Source organism: Leuresthes tenuis, unplaced genomic scaffold (genome assembly GCF_036924035.1).
Source record: "Leuresthes tenuis unplaced genomic scaffold, fLeuTen1.0.hap1 SCAF_21, whole genome shotgun sequence".
NCBI lineage: Eukaryota > Metazoa > Chordata > Actinopteri > Atheriniformes > Atherinopsidae > Leuresthes > Leuresthes tenuis.
Window position 1 is genome coordinate 1135678 of NW_027325375.1, and position 17169 is coordinate 1152846.

General features: G+C 46.3%; 2 protein-coding genes across 2 annotated transcripts; one reads left to right on the plus strand and one right to left on the minus strand.

The window, feature by feature from the left end:
• Positions 1-60: 60 nt before the first annotated feature.
• Positions 61-9173, minus strand: asl (argininosuccinate lyase). The gene is made up of 16 exons (XM_072375245.1): positions 9060-9173; positions 8690-8884; positions 8241-8324; positions 6298-6354; positions 6133-6230; positions 5958-6035; positions 5794-5871; positions 2925-2977; positions 2776-2838; positions 2575-2689; positions 2405-2489; positions 1552-1611; positions 1382-1465; positions 906-986; positions 555-661; positions 61-449 (listed from the first exon to the last, which is right to left on the minus strand). The coding sequence occupies exons 1-16, from the start codon at positions 9072-9074 to the stop codon at positions 305-307; spliced, it is 1398 nt and encodes a 465-aa protein (XP_072231346.1). The 5' UTR covers positions 9075-9173; the 3' UTR covers positions 61-304.
• Positions 9174-13027: 3854 nt separating this feature from the next.
• Positions 13028-16223, plus strand: LOC140280070 (serine protease FAM111A-like). Its single transcript, XM_072375334.1, has 2 exons — positions 13028-13088; positions 14406-16223. The coding sequence occupies exon 2, from the start codon at positions 14532-14534 to the stop codon at positions 16206-16208; it is 1677 nt and encodes a 558-aa protein (XP_072231435.1). The 5' UTR covers positions 13028-13088; positions 14406-14531; the 3' UTR covers positions 16209-16223.
• Positions 16224-17169: the final 946 nt, after the last annotated feature.

Sequence of the window (17169 nt, forward strand, 5' to 3'; positions counted from 1 at the left end):
CTTCATTTCAGTGCAGCGAACTTAACTAAAAGGAAGGTAAATCATGTGAAGTGGTTCGATAATCAGAATGGTTTCAGTCTTAATGTTTATTCATTTTTCCAGCTGTTACACGATGGTCGGGTCAAACTTGATCAATAAAAAACATCCTGAGATCACAAACCATCGGACTGCAGTGTTCACTTAAAGAGGAGACAGTAGTATGTGGTTTTCAGCTTACTTTCATTACTTTGACCTCAGTCTGACAGCTCAAACTTATATAAACCGTTGCAGTAAACCTGATTCAAAGTCTTAAGGTGGGCAGAAGTCACTGTGCCAGTTTCTTTAGCCAGTTCCTCAGGTGTTCCACCTGCGCAGCGACGCTACTCTTGGCCGTGCCTCCGGGGGCGCCGTACTGCTCCACGCTGCTCCTGTAGTCCCACACCGAGGAGACGTCGCTTCCAAACAGAGGGCTGCAGCACACCGAGAGAAGGGATTTAAATCAGACCTTAGATCAGCAGACTGCAGTCCAGTGTGCAGCGTATAAGTGAGTATGTGTGACTGAAGGAGCCAGCCACCTAACAGAAGTCAGGTCTTCCACAGTGAGCTGATTCAAGGCGATGTTTTTGGATTCAGCTGTGAACACGGCTTTACCAGAGATACCATGGGCCTCCCTGAATGGCACCTGCAACACAGAGCATCACACGGTAGTTTAACTCGTAGCTTATTTCCTCTGCCGCAGGGGAAGAGGCACAAAAGTGCACAAAATAAACCAAAAAATACAACATCTGGAAGCTAAAGTCATGGACCAATCAATGAGTTACATGCAGCTTCAGCAACTAGAACAAATTCATATATTTTATTACAGATTCTTACAAAAATCTCTGAAATAACATGTTTTTTTTTTTTAAAAAACAGGCACCACTCACCCCCTTCCTCACAAGGTAATAGGCCAGGTCAGTCGCCAACATGTCAGGACTGAGGGCAGCTTCCATCACACTCTGGTTGATCTGAAACACAGAAAGAGAAGAACAGAAAGAGAAAAGGCTGAAAGGCTATAACAGTTTGTTGGGTTTTTTTTCCATCAAAAAGACCCAAAACAAAGCCAAAGGCCATGCATTTGTTTCCCAGCATGTGTGTCAGTGCAGCCAAGCTTGGTTTTTCCTTTATGTGACAACAGCGTCCAGATTTCCTCAGCCTTTAATGGCAAAAAGAAAGACTTTTTGACCTGCTGCAGGATTAATGAAGCTGCTCACCGATTGTTGTTCATCGTTTTCTTGCCCAATGTGGGAAGAATTCAGAGGATTTTTGTCCCTTTTTATTAACCGTAACTAGAAAAACAGATAGAAAAGCACCAGTTTCCCTTCACTTCACTTTTTTTAAATTAAGAGGCGTGAACTCTGACCTTAAGAGTCGACATGACTCCAGCTGTCACCTGCAGCACGGCATGAACAGTGTCGTAGCATTCAAACATGGCCTCCTTATCCTCCTGAGACAGCCGGTAGGACAAAGAGAAAGTATCCAGATCCGTTCTTGTGAATTGAAATGACACAAAACACAGATGTCGTTTCATACCTGCAAGTCTTTGTTGTAAGTACTGGGCAGGCCTTTCAGGGTCATCATGAATCCTGCACACTGAAATGCAAAATAAAGCACAAGTTTGACAAGTAAAACAAGAGTTTCTCAGGAGAAAGCAGTAAAAGCTTCATGAACAGACATGTTTGTACCGTTCCCCGTCAAATTCAGCTCTTTCTAAATCCTACTTTGGTACCCAATCAGTCCAATCGCCTCCCTTCATTCATAAAACCGCTGCATCACATCATACAAACCAGTCTAAACGCCAAACTGAACTCATTTCAACAACGTTTCCTGTGATCTCTCCTTATTACACATGTTGTGAGTCACAATAAGTTACTGCGTCACCCCTCAGCTAAACCTCGCCCTGCGTAAAGGCAAATGGCTGCAACTCTACGATTTAAATACACAAAACAAATAATATAATCTACTGTCACAGAAACAGACGTCAGTAAACTCAATCTTGTGACAGGAAATGCATTAAAACTGCCCTCATATCTGCCCTACGTGTGAAAAAAACCTCATTATGCTGAAAGGAACTCCAGTTATCTGAGAGAAGATGTGAGATGAATATTATTATATCTGCCCTAACACAGAAGGTATTAGCGATCATTATGAAAGATAACCCTCTTTATAACTTTTATAAGTGTGCATCTCGACTACTGTAATTCCTTATTATTGTTCTGTCCCACAGATTCTCTGAAAAGCCTCCAGCTGATCCAAAACCCTGCAGCCAGAGTTCTGCTGAGATCTAACAGCAGAGATCATGTTTCTCCAGTTTTAGCTTCTCTTCATTGGCTCCCTGTTAGATTCAGAATAGAATTTAATCTTTAATTGAATCTCTAAGTCTTACTCTGCCGAAGACACGCCCGGCTTTGCTCCTGATCAGCTCCAGACTGTCAGCATTCTTCTTCTGGGGCATCAGGCTGCTGCCTGTGCTGCAAACACAAATAAAAAGGGGAAACAGCTGTTCAGTCCACAGTCCTGAGATCATCACGAGATGCTCCTGAGTCACACACTGACCTGTAGGCGTCAGAGAGGGTGACGAAGGAGAACTCCTTTGTGCTGTAGAGCATGAGGTCCTCGGCCACCTTGCTGAGGTGGGTCAAGCACAACGAAGCCCAAAACAAGAACTCCGCTGAAAACAGGAGTTGATAAAAGAAAATACTTCTTGTTTACATCAACTTCAGTAGGACAGCTGACTGAAATGCAACTTTTACATACCAACGAAGTCTCTTTGGCCTGTGGCATCCATGCTGTTTACACTGATGCCATCGAATCCCAACTCTACAAAAGAAAGTGTCAATTTTAAATTCATAAATCATCAACAAAACAGCTGCAGGTGAAAGACAACAACTGTAAAGAGGTCTGACCTTTCTGCAGCAGCTCCCTGTCGATGCCCAGAGGAGTTCCAGCAATGGCCCCACTGAAAAAGAACGGCATTCATTTAGCTGCTTGGCCACGTCTGTGGGAGCGTTCACAGTGGGGAGCGTTCACAGTGGGGAGCGTTTACAGTGGGGAGCGTTTACAGTGAGGAGCGTTCACAGTGGGGAGCGTTCACAGTGGGGAGCGTTCACAGTGAGGAGCGTTTACAGTGGGGAGCGTTCATGGCGTTTACAGTGGGGAGCGTTTACAGTGGGGAGCGTTTACAGTGGGGAGCGTTTACAGTGGGGAGCGTTTACAGTGGGGAGCGTTTACAGTGGGGAGCGTTTACAGTGAGGAGCGTTTACAGTGGGGAGCGTTCACAGTGGGGAGCGTTTACAGTGAGGAGCGTTCACAGTGGGGAGCGTTCACAGTGAGGAGCGTTTACAGTGGGGAGCGTTTACGGTGGGGAGCGTTTACGGTGGGGAGCGTTTACAGTGGGGAGCGTTTACGGTGAGGAGCGTTTACGGTGAGGAGCGTTTACGGTGGGGAGCGTTTACGGTGGGGAGCGTTTACGGTGAGGAGCGTTTACGGTGGGGAGCGTTTACAGTGGGGAGCGTTTACAGTGAGGAGCGTTTACAGTGGGGAGCGTTTACAGTGGGGAGCGTTTACAGTGAGGAGCGTTTACAGTGAGGAGCGTTTACAGTGGGGAGCGTTCACAGTGGGGAGCGTTCACAGTGAGGTGCGTTCACGGTGAGGAGCGTTTACGGTGAGGAGCGTTTACGGTGAGGAGCGTTTACAGTGGGGAGCGTTTACAGTGGGGAGCGTTTACAGTGAGGAGCGTTTACAGTGGGGAGCGTTCACAGTGAGGTGCGTTCACAGTGGGGAGCGTTTACAGTGAGGAGCGTTTACAGTGAGGAGCGTTCACAGTGGGGAGCGTTCACAGTGGGGAGCGTTCACAGTGAGGAGCGTTCACAGTGAGGAGCGTTTACAGTGAGGAGCGTTTACAGTGAGGAGCGTTCACAGTGAGGAGCGTTTACAGTGAGGAGCGTTCACAGTGGGGAGCGTTCACAGTGGGGAGCGTTTACGGTGGGGAGCGTTTACGGTGGGGAGCGTTTACGGTGGGGAGCGTTTACGGTGGGGAGCGTTTACGGTGGGGAGCGTTTACGGTGGGGAGCGTTTACGGTGGGGAGCGTTTACGGTGGGGAGCGTTTACGGTGGGGAGCGTTTACGGTGGGGAGCGTTTACGGTGGGGAGCGTTTACAGTGGGGAGCGTTTACAGTGAGGAGCGTTTACAGTGAGGAGCGTTCACAGTGGGGAGCGTTCACAGTGGGGAGCGTTTACAGTGAGGAGCGTTCACAGTGGGGAGCGTTCACAGTGGGGAGCGTTCACAGTGGGGAGCGTTCACAGTGGGGAGCGTTTACAGTGGGGAGCGTTCACAGTGGGGAGCGTTTACAGTGAGGAGCGTTCACAGTGGGGAGCGTTCACGGTGGGGAGCGTTCACGGTGAGGAGCGTTTACAGTGGGGAGCGTTCACAGTGGGGAGCGTTCACAGTGAGGAGCGTTTACAGTGGGGAGCGTTCACAGTGGGGAGCGTTCACAGTGGGGAGCGTTTACAGTGAGGAGCGTTCACAGTGGGGAGCGTTCACAGTGGGGAGCGTTCACAGTGGGGAGCGTTCACAGTGAGGAGCGTTCACAGTGGGGAGCGTTTACAGTGAGGAGCGTTTACAGTGGGGAGCGTTCACAGTGAGGAGCGTTCACAGTGGGGAGCGTTCACAGTGGGGAGCGTTCACAGTGGGGAGCGTTTACAGTGGGGAGCGTTTACAGTGAGGAGCGTTCACAGTGGGGAGCGTTCACAGTGGGGAGCGTTTACAGTGGGGAGCGTTTACAGTGAGGAGCGTTTACGGTGGGGAGCGTTCACGGTGAGGAGCGTTTACAGTGGGGAGCGTTCACAGTGGGGAGCGTTCACAGTGGGGAGCGTTCAGAGTGGGGAGCGTTCACAGTGGGGAGCGTTTACAGTGGGGAGCGTTCACGGTGAGGAGCGTTCACAGTGGGGAGCGTTCAGAGTGGGGAGCGTTCACGGTGAGGAGCGTTTACAGTGGGGAGCGTTCAGAGTGAGGAGCGTTCACAGTGGGGAGCGTTCAGAGTGAGGAGCGTTCACAGTGGGGAGCGTTTACAGTGGGGAGCGTTCACAGTGGGGAGCGTTTACAGTGGGGAGCGTTCAGAGTGAGGAGCGTTCACAGTGGGGAGCGTTTACAGTGGGGAGCGTTCACAGTGGGGAGCGTTTACAGTGGGGAGCGTTCACAGTGGGGAGCGTTTACAGTGGGGAGCGTTTACAGTGGGGAGCGTTCAGAGTGAGGAGCGTTCACAGTGAGGAGCGTTTACAGTGGGGAGCGTTCACAGTGGGGAGCGTTCACAGTGGGGAGCGTTTACAGTGGGGAGCGTTCACAGTGGGGAGCGTTTACAGTGGGGAGCGTTTACAGTGGGGAGCGTTTACAGTGGGGAGCGTTCACAGTGAGGAGCGTTCACAGTGGGGAGCGTTCACAGTGGGGAGCGTTTACAGTGGGGAGCGTTCACAGTGGGGAGCGTTTACAGTGGGGAGCGTTCAGAGTGAGGAGCGTTCACAGTGGGGAGCGTTTACAGTGGGGAGCGTTCACAGTGGGGAGCGTTTACAGTGGGGAGCGTTCAGAGTGAGGAGCGTTCACAGTGAGGAGCGTTTACAGTGGGGAGCGTTCACAGTGGGGAGCGTTCACAGTGAGGAGCGTTCACAGTGGGGAGCGTTTACAGTGGGGAGCGTTCACAGTGAGGAGCGTTCACAGTGGGGAGCGTTCACAGTGGGGAGCGTTTACAGTGGGGAGCGTTCACAGTGGGATGAGCTCACCTGCCAAGAGGTAAGATGTTTACTCTTTTCTTGATCTCCAGAAGACGGTCAACATCTCTGCTCACAGCCACAGCATGGCTGGGGAAGAAGAAGAGGAAAACTCACATCAACAACACACCGTCTAACTTTTAAAAGCCCTGAAAGTTTCGCCTTCCGAGGATCACCTTAGAATCCAGTGGCTCCACCTGATTGGCTGAGCCCTCTGCATGTGGGTGTAACCGGGAAAAAGGACGTCGATTTCCCTGATCAACACAGGAACAACAGAGGAAGAACGCTTTAATAAAGCGGCGTTACCGATAAAGCAGCGTTTTCGTGTGCCTGTACGTGCGTTTTTCTCACGCCGCCGCCCGCTCCACCATGGAAGATACGAGCTGCAGCGCACTGTCCGTCAGGGTCGTGATGGCGTCACGCAGCCACAGCCTCATGTCAGTGACCACCTGGTAAACACGCAGTCTTAAAATACTCCATCTGCTCGTCCTTTATGTTAATCCCATCAAAACAAACCTGATCGTTTCTGCTCCTGCCAGTGTGCAGCTTCCCTGCAGGCGCCCCGATCAGCTCCTGGAAACACAGGAAGCAACATGACAGCGGCGTCTCTCATAAGAGCCATCAGCAAACCTCCAGGTCTGCAGGGCAACAGCATGAAAGCACTCTCATTTTTCTTTCTGAGAGGAAATATAGAAGTTCTTTAGTTAGATTAATGAAATTACTTAAGTAACAAAGGGGAGTAAACAGTTCTGTTGCACTACTCTGAAACCAGCGGTGGAGGAACACACATTTGATGTGCTACTGAGCATTTGTGGGGGAAAAAAAGACCTAAATACATCATAAATATTCATTCCAGGAAACTCATCGATCTAATTCTAAAAGCTTTCTGGAAGATTAAAGCGATCTATGTCACCGAGGGACAGCCAATATCACACATATGTCAAACTCCGGTCCTCGAGGGCTGCTGTCCTGCAGGTTTTAGACGTTTTCCTGCAGGTTTTAGACGTTTCACTGCAGGTTTTAGAGGTTTCACTGCAGGTTTTAGAGGTTTCCCTGCAGGTTTTAGATGTTTCCCTGCAGGTTTTAGACGTTTCCCTGCAGGTTTTAGACGTTTCCCTGCAGGTTTTAGACGTTTCCCTGCAGGTTTTAGATGTTTCCCTGCAGGTTTTAGACGTTTCCTGCAGGTTTTAGACGTTTCCCTGCAGGTTTTAGACGTTTCCCTGCAGGTTTTAGACGTTTCCCTGCAGGTTTTAGACGTTTCCCTGCAGGTTTTAGACGTTTCCCTGTAGGTTTTAGATGTTTCCTGCAGGTTTTAGATGTTTCTCTGCAGGTTTTAGATGTTTCTCTGCAGGTTTTAGATGTTTTCCTGCAGGTTTTAGACGTTTCCCTGTAGGTTTTAGACGTTTCCTGCAGGTTTTAGATGTTTCCTGCAGGTTTTAGACGTTTCCCTGCAGGTTTTAGACGTTTCCCTGCAGGTTTTAGACGTTTTCCTGCAGGTTTTAGACGTTTCCCTGCAGGTTTTAGACGTTTCCTGCAGGTTTTAGATGTTTCCCTGCAGGTTTTAGACGTTTCCTGCAGGTTTTAGATGTTTTCCCTGCAGGTTTTAGACGTTTCCTGCAGGTTTTAGATGTTTCCCTGCAGGTTTTAGACGTTTCCTGCAGGTTTTAGATGTTTCCCTGCAGGTTTTAGATGTTTTCCTGTAGGTTTTAGATGTTTTCCTGTAGGTTTTAGATGTTTTCCTGCAGGTTTTAGATGTTTCCCTGCAGGTTTTAGGTGTTTCCCTGCAGGTTTTAGACGTTCCCTGCAGGTTTTAGACGTTTCCTGCAGGTTTTAGATGTTTCCCTGCAGGTTTTAGATGTTTTCCTGCTTCAAAGCACCTGATTCAGATTAAATGGATCTCTTCGAAAGATTGTTAAGTTCTGCACAAACCAGCTAATGATGCATCGATCTGAATCAGGTGTTGGAGCAGGAAAATATCTAAAACCTGCCGGACAGCGGCCCTCGAGGACCAGAGTTTGACATCCCTGCAAATATCATCGTGCAAACAAAGTGATAAAAGGATCAATTCATTGTTTGCTTTATTCTTTCACTTTAATCACAGTAATAAATAAATAAAAAATAAATAATTCCTCAGGAATTATTGTTTATGTCGTCATCTGATGACAGTATCCTACATCATCAAGTCCACCAATTCATACGACCATATAAGTCAGCATAAGTTAGTTATATATAAGACCATATAAGTTAGTTAAATCCCTTAAATATGACCCATATATATATATATATATTCTGGCACATCGTTTGTTTCTGCCACAGTTTTATTCCCTTGTTCTGTTTGAGTTTAGTTTGTAGTCTGTCTACAAGGAAAAAAATGTACCGCTACATGAAGCTTGTATTTAAGTAAAGGAGTAAATGCAGATGGTTGCAGTTCACCAAGCATCAGACGGGCCATACCTCACCTTTAGCCTACGCTCGTTGGCTGTGTGAATGTCTTCATCTCCAGGTTTGATCACAAAAACACCTTTAGACCACTCTTCAGAAACCTGCAGAACAAAAGGAGGACCGTGTCACCTTGAATTCATACACTGCTGCTTTAAACTTTGAAAAGGACCAAATTAAAGAATCCTAAACAACACTTTTGCTTGTGTTTCTTTGTGTATCCAATGAAAGGGGAAAGGATCGGGATAGAGGGGGCGCTGAACCCTGACCCGAATAAAAGAGTAACTGCAGCTGTTTGGCAGCTGACACCTGTCACATGACACTTTTGTTCACTACGAACTCAGCAGAAAACAGGAATCCTGCACCATGGCACATTTTCTTCCATTAACCAGAGTCCGCACCACAGAGGACTCGGTGATGACGTAGCTGCAGACGCGTTCAGGTTCGGGACTATTTCATGTGTTCACACCTGATCCATCCCATGTAATATTTGCTCCATTTCGTCCGTGCTGACCAGCTTTGCCTTTTCCAGAGCTTTAACATAAGCCTTGCTCCCTCGGATGTCAGCATCCCACATCCTCTGGTCGTAGCCGATGGACGCGTTGAACTTCTCCATGATTGGATCGGTGTCTCCCACGAAACGACCGCCCCAAAGCTTATTCCCCTGGAGACAGACAGAGAGGCAGAACATGAACTTCAGCTAGCAGAAATGTGCTGGGTTGGTCGGGTTAGCTGCGGTGGAAAAGGAGTTTGACAGCTTGTTCAGTCAGCCTCCAGCTGGCCGTCAAAACAACACGTGAATCCCAGCTGTGGTCGCGGTCTGCTCAGTTCAAGCTTACCTCGGTATTTGACATGTTAACCAACAGCAGTGTATGTATCCGCTGGGAAGACGCTGGAAGTCGGATGTTCAATGGGAGCAGCGGGAACGAGGCGCTTTTTACTGAAGCTGCTGGTGTCGCTTTAAAAAGCGTCAGCGGAGACGTCACAGCTCCTTCTGCTGCTACGTCACGGTACGTCACCGAGGCTGGAAGGTGTCGTTTCCGGCGGTGGGAAGCAGAAAAAAAATGCCTGAAAGCTTCTTGCAGAAGTTTTAAAGTCAGTATTTGGTATGAGCACCCTTATTATTCAACACAATCTCATTTGACGAGCTTTCTGTCATTTCTTTAAGGAGTCTTCAGGAATAGTTCTCCAGGCTTCTTGAAGGACATCCCAAAGCTCTTCTTTGGATGTGGGCTGCCTTTTGTTCCGTTCTCTGTCAGATGATCCCACACTGCTTCAATAATGTTGAGGTCCGGGCTCTGGGGAGGATTCATCCCTCCATAAGACCTGTTGCCACTGATTTTCAGTCCACTTCTTGTGTCATTTGGCACAGCTCAGCCTTTTCTCCCTGTTTCCCTTCCTTAAGAACGGCTTCTTGACAGCCACCCTTCCATGGAGACCATTTCTGATGAGGCTTGGGCCAACAGTAGATGGATCAGCTGAAGGTCCAGATGCATCTCTCAGGTCCTGTCAGGTCACAGCTGGATTTTTTCACGATTTTTTCTGTTAAATGATTCATTGGTCAGTGTCGAGTGGCTTAACAAGCAAAATACTGTCATTAATCTGAAAGGAATCAGATACAGGGACTGGAAAATGAGTGAAACAGCAGGCAACATCCAAAGAAAAACTGGAACGAAAGCCTGAAGAACTATTAATCAACACCACTTTAAAAGATATCAAGCAAGTGTAGCTGTTTGGAAGCTAAGTATAAAGAAATAAGGGGTGGCTCATATTTAAAAGAACTGTATAGGGATGCATAATTACCTTACTGAGAGGAAAAAAAGGTCTAGATCAGCTGCTTTTCAGCAGGATGTCATTTCTAAGTCGGTGTTCACGGCGTTCACAGTGAGGAGCGTTCACAGGTACCTGTGAACCTGTGCTGAGCTCAACGCTGTAAATACGACGCAGTGTTAGCTTCATGTTCGCTCACAAAGACATCAAACTCAACTGAGCAAACCTGAGTTATATCTTTTTTTACACTATTGGACTGATGAGCTCTATTTAAGGGCAGCTGTGAACATTGTAAGAAAATAATTAAAAAACTGCAACAGTTGCTACAGATTCTTCTTATTAACTTGTTAGCTGCAGTAGTTGGTAGCCAAGACTGTGGGGGGAGGAGAGTGAATTACCATTAATTACAGTTGAGGCTTCTTTACTAGGTTGCATTCGAAATAGTAATATTCTTAGGAAAATAGCAACGACTCAATCTATTTAAAGGCCTCCAGTTTCCATCAATTGCTAGTTAATTAATCAAAATTTTCCCTAATAATCACACTATTTCCAACCAACAATAGTAACACAAAGGGTTCCTTACCATAAATCCACTGGTAAGTTAAACAAAGAAGAATCCAGCGAGTCTGTCCACTGATTCAAAAATAGATTCTGTCACCTTTCCTCCAGCCAGTGGCAGCCGGCCTCTTTCAGAAACCCTGCTGAGAGGACTTCAGTTAGGAGTCCTGGACTCCCCCGTGCACAGTTTCAGCTCCGCTTCTGGAAGGTGGAAGGGACTTAGAATCCGGCTCGAAGGACCAATATGTTAGAAAAATTCTCTGTAAAATTAGGCTCAGAGTCGCTGGATACGATTAATTAACACAAAACATTTATTTCTTGCAAGAAAGAGACAAGTCCACACAACCTGTCAGGAAGCTGCTCAGAGTTGTCTCCCTGACAAAATGGTGCTCCAGCTATTTATGTAGTTTATGCTTGCTGATCACACAATGTTATGAGAAAAGGCGCTTTTCTCACCATTCATTATTATGGGAAGGAACATAAGAGGTGCTTCTCACCAGTTAATATTATGGGAAAGACTAGTACCAGAGTCAAAACACTTTTGCTTGAATCATAGAAGAGGAAAGATGGAAGGACTCTTCTGTCATAGTATAACTATATAATGTTTCCAACAAAAACCAAGCTTAAAATGCTGGCCTCTGAGTTTTCAACCCCTGACCCTCCTTCACTGCCACAGACCAAGCAGTTGCTATCTCAGGCACGCTGGGCTCTCAGTCCTCGTCTTATTTTTGGCACATATTTTTGCCCCTGTCCCTGGGATATAAATGTTTTGAAGCAGAACATTTAAATCCCAACAACTTTATTTGAATAATGTGCTCGATGGGAAACCCTCCAGACATCCAAGAGCAGTATATCAAAATATTTCAAAGTCTGAATGCAGTTTTCCGCTCTATTAAAATGCATATTTCTCCTTGGATTGTCCCTTTTTATTATATAACTCACTCATTTACTTATCATTTATCCTTTGCTCTGTTAAATGTAGGGTGCAGGGTATTTATTTTAGAGAATAATTAACTGTTAATCATGGCGCTACTATTTGCACGTTAATAAAATCCACCAGTAAAACTATAGTAAAAGAAAGAAATGCACAAACTTATCTCTTTACTTGGACATTTAATTCAGGCTCAGGCTTCTATGGGAGCTACTTAAAACTTCCCCAGTATGTGCACTGAGTAGAAGCTGCTAAAATGCTATTAAACATGCGTAGGAAAGTACTTATGGGTGAATTTAAGAGGACATGGAGATAGGCTTTCATTTAAAAAAAGGAATATTGCTATAGTGCAGGGATGAAGAGAGAGGGTGAGTTTGAAGTTTTAGTTTTAGAGTTAGAGTTTGGTGAAGCTATGGTGGGGGTCAAGGCAAATGATGCCTCATAGTACATTACGAAAAATGGAATCTGTACAATTGCACGATATAATTTAGCAGAATAAGCACCTAAATGAATATCATGGAAGAAATCATCAGTTTTATAAAGAATATATTCAAGTTTTTACAGATGGGTCAAAAGCTCCAGCGACATATATATATATATATTTATACATATAAATATATAAAAATGTGTGTGTATTTTACTCTGGTTCACACTCCAGTACAGAAGATGGCGGTAATGCACCTTAAAGCTTGTTGTCTGCCAATAAAATGGAAAAATAAGAGGAAGAAGAAGAAGAGAAAACCGCGAAATTGAAGTAACAATCTGTCCGTGCCACGGAGGAGATCCTGTTGTCAAGCCGTGTCCGTTAGAGGTTGTTTTCCCTCATTTTTGGTGAGTTTTAGTTTTAATTTTTAGTTTTAGTTTTAATCACAATAAGTAGCAGCAGTGTTAACCGTGATAAAAATGGAGGAAAACGAGGGTTAGGGGTTTTTAAACCGTTTTAAACCGTTTTTTAAAGCGTTGAAAGAGGGGTGACACGCAGGTGCCCAAAGGTACGCGGTCATTTTTACAGGTGCACGCGCATAGGCGCGCACACGGAGTGGAGACAAGAAAAATGGACGTAATAGAGAGAAATTTAAAGCTGAAGCCCAACGTAAAGCCATTCATCCAGATGTGCCTGATGTTCCTGAAAGCTTTGTGTGAGTCTGAAAGGTTCAGATTCTGATCAATAATCGAAGTGGTTTTAAACAAGCAAAATAAATGTGGTGAAGCTGAGGCTCCTCTCCTGACAGAGTAATCCCCTCCAGACTGTGAGAGCCCTGGTTACACTTCCTGTTATTGTCCTCAGGTGAAGTCAGGTAAATGTATCCATACTTTATGAATAATTCAAATCAAATCATATATATTTCTATTTTCCTGTGGGTTAGGCTCCACAGAATCTACATCCAGCAGGAAGCCACCACCAGATGGCTGCTAAAGATGAGCCAATCATCCTTCAGGTACTGATTTTGAGTCTTTTGAAATCACACTTCTCTGTTTTTCCAAAGGGAAAATGAATAAAGACTGAATACTGCGTAACTTAAGGTAACTTTCTGTCTGGTTCCCAAAGGAAATCCCGCTCAACCAGAACGATGACAACGCTCCGCCTCCTGATTTGCGAGTTGCAAAGGTTTGTCTCGTTTATTTTACATGCTGGGGAGGAGAGGCGGGGGATTTTAAACGTCTAAAACAAGTCAAACCTCATAAATACACAGCAGCTTGTTTGTTTTTTTGATGGCATTCACAGCCAGGCTGTACTTTCTCTCCAGAAGAACATTGTCGTGCACAGCCACTGTGGCTCAGTGGCTTTACGCCACAATACCTGAGCAACACTCGTTCTGAGGAAAATGTCGCCTCAGCTGTGTAATGCAAAAGTTAAACAGTGTAAAACATGACAAACAGTCGCTCAGACTGCTCTAAACCACTGAGGTTTCAGCAGTTTTAGATGAAAATCAGCTCTTCTCCTATCAGCAGAGAAGAATTAAATGAATAACCCTTTAAGATAACTTAGTAATATTTAGATTAGGGCCGGGACTTTAACGCGTTAATTAAGATTAATTACATAAAAATGAATGTGTTAAAAAAAATAATGCATTTTAATCGCACTTATTTTTGCACCGCGGAACGTTTCTCACTGGATGAGTTTCAGACATACCGATTATACTGGAGCACCAACTAACCTTCATGACTTCAGACATAGGTGGCGCCAGCGAAGGGCTCGGTGGGGCTATAGCCCCACCAGGAGTTGTGTTAGCTCCACCGTTAGCCCTCCTGTTAGGCCTACCGTTAGCTCCACTGTTAGCCCTCCTGTTAGCCCCACCGTTAACCCTACCATTAGCCCTCCTGTTAGCCCCACTATTAGCCCTCCTGTTAGCCCCACCGTTAGCCCTCCTGTTAGCCCCACCGTTAGCCCTCCCGTTAGCCCCACCGTTAGCCCTCCCGTTAGCCCCACCGTTAGCCCTCCCATTAGCCCCACCGTTAGCCCTCCCGTTAGCCCAGCAATTAGCCCTCCTGTTAGCCCCACCGTTAACCCTCCTGTTAGCCCCACCGTTAGCCCTACTGTTAGCTCCACTGTTAGCCCCACCGTTAGCCCTCCTGTTAGCCCCGCCATTAGCTACCATAAAACCAGGAGAAGTGCGGAGTCCAACAGCACCTCCAGTCAGGCAGCTGCGATGACTCACATGATGTACCTCACTCATGAGCGCGCTTTCACAAAATTTGTACTATATTTGAAAATCTCAACCTGGTGAGTGGATGGATGGAGTTTTCACTGTTTTCAGGTCAAATATTTATATGCGATTAAAAATGTGATTAATTTCGATTAATTAATTACAAAGCCTCTAATTAATTTTTTTTTTTAATCGAGTCCCGGCCCTAGTTTAGATATTGCATAACTTTGACTAAATGAATTGAGAATAACCTCTTCATGTCTGTATCTTCTTTATAGGAAGGGGAGCTGCACCCAACCCACTCTTTTACGTGGTGCGAGAATAAGAACCGAACCTTCACCATAACCTGCAATAAAGCAGGAACTGTAGAGAACTCGCTGAAGAAAAGCCCAGAGTTTAGGAAAATGGCAGAGAAGCACAAAGACAAAGAGCTTGTTATCGTAAGAGGCAGAAGAGCGTTATGTTCACACTTTCCTTGTAGCTTGATCAGAAACGAAGAGTATCTGGCTGTAAAGTATGTGAAAGCTGTGGAAAGGCCAAAGAAACCGATGGCTGTCGCAGTGAAACCATCCTGTGATCTGGTGATGTTTCATTTGTGCGTAAAGGGAGGTAAAAGCTTAGTGAAAATCATGAGAAATCCAGCCCTTAGAGTACTGACGCATGAAATCACAGTGTATGCGTACAAAGGGGAAAGAGTGAAGGAAGCTCTACGGCGAGACGGTCGTTTTCTTTCCACCATATTCAAAAAGAACTGTGCGCTCTCCAACACAGACACCGGCTTCATCACCGAGCTGTCCCGCCTCGTGGATGATCTCAGTGGTAAAACCTTCCAGATTATACTGCTCAATAAGGCGAGTCCACCTGTCAGTCAGCCCGGCAGCCTGGATGATGCTCACATGGCGTCAGGTGGATCTCAGAGCCAGTCCGAGGACGGCGGCACGCAGAATAAGAAAAGCGATCTTAATGGTAACCTGGAGCCAGAAAGCTTAGTGCAGGAAATGCCTCGTTCAAAAACCATGCAGAGCCATTTATCCTCCCAGTTTACCGAGTGTGTGAAAGGCTTAAGAACTCCGGCACCGAAGCTTTCTCGCATTCAGAATCTGCTCCGTGTGGAGTTCGGACAGAACGACCAGATGTGCAGAGATGTGCAAACCATGAGGAAACTCCTGGATCTCAGTAAGTCTGTGTGCCAGGTGAGAATAAGTGGGAGGCCGTGTGGAAGTGGCTTTCTCCTGTTTGGCAGGTGTGTCCTCACTAACAGCCATGTAATCCGAGACGCTCTGAATGAGAGCGGGCAGCTTTATAAGAGGGCGGCTGTCCATTTCTGGTATGAAAGTGTGGAGCAGAAAGAGGAAGGGCTCGATGTGGAGGAGGTTGTTTGCTCTGAGTACATCCCTGATGTGTCAGGAAGGGACTGGGCCTTGTTAAGGCTGCGGACCGATGATGCGCTGCCTGTTGCTCTGGTTAAACACCTCGGTTTCCTTCCCCAAGAGGGTGGAATCTGTATCATTGGGCATCCTTATGGTGGTGTGAAAAAAATAGATCCATGTTTGATTGTTCCCTCTCAGAACCGCCTCCAGGTTGTGGGGAGACACAACCGTGAAAATCAGGGGTGTGTTCAACTGGTCACCAGCTCTTTCTTTGAGAACGTGGCAACGTCTGTTCATCAAAAGGCTCTGACTTACGAGTCCTGTTTTTATTTTGGCTCCTCGGGCTCTCCGGTGTTCGACAGGGACTGTAATGTGGTTGCCGTGCACACCGGGGGATACGCCTACTCCAGCGCAGCGGGTGAGAACCGGAGCGTCATAGAGTACGGCCAGCCTTTGTTTGACATCTTTAAACGCATCATTTTCCAGACTGTTGAAAGAGAACGGTTTGATGTGCTAAAGGAATATCTTGCTAACCCTTCCCCTCGACACCAAAACGTTATGGAAGATCTGAGGCACCTGGTCGAGAGCAGACATCTTCCATTGTTACAAAAAGCAGTCGCCCATTCAGAGGACCCCAGAGACGCATCTTTAAGGGTATTCTCCGAGTTCCTCTGCCAGAAAGAGGAGCCCGTCCCCATGGATATTAACTGAGGATGCAGAGCTCAGTCCCATCGTGTCAGGATAGCTTTTTCACCCAACAAATATGGTAGATATCAGGTGACTTTAAGCTTTGATTTGAGTCTGAGGATAAAGGTTTCCTCCATTGTCATTTTAATGCTTGGTTATTTCTTAGTTTTTTTTGTTCATAAAGAGTCTCTTATTCAGTTTCTACCTTAAACATTCTGTTCATGCTGAGAACTAAAAGCCTGTCGCGCTCATAACTCAAAGTTCTCAGCATAACTATGCACTACACATTATGTTTATGTTTATGCATTTAGCAGTCGCTTTTATCCAAAGCGACTTACAGGTAGGCAGATAGGGTAAGGGGGTCTTGCCTAAGGACCCCTACTGGAGACAGTACCTTTCATGCAGAGGATTTGAACCCAGATCTCCCACATGAAAGCTGGCATGAAATCATACCACTACACTATCCAATCCCTCATTATAAACCGTAAGTATTATCAAAGGTTGTGTGTATATTTTCTGAGGTGATTACTGTGGAAATATCCAAATATCTGTTTGCCTTTCTTTGTTGCCTTTTGCATTTTTTTAAAAAAGAATTATCATTAAAGCTGTAAGCAGCATTGATCAGGCCCGAGCACGTGCGCACGTCGGGGTATGAGCTGGACTCCGTCCGATGCGCACCGCACAGCAGGACGTGAGAATCCCAGTCAGGCGTAGTACCGCCGGGCGTAAAAAGTGACGTTTATGACCACCAGCAGGTGGCGCTATAAGCTTGTGTAAGTTTGGTCATATGTATGCGTTCTGGGTGGAGCCCAAGTGCAGCCTCTGAAGTTTGGGGTAGATTGGTTAATGTATGTGGGAGTTAAAGCTTCTTTGTTTTCATGGCGAGCAATGGCCAGTCGTCGAACTTTGAGGCGTTGCCACGGCCACACCCTTTAAGGTTTGAGAAAGATTTCCATAACTTTTAGTCCCCCATGGCTTGAGAGTA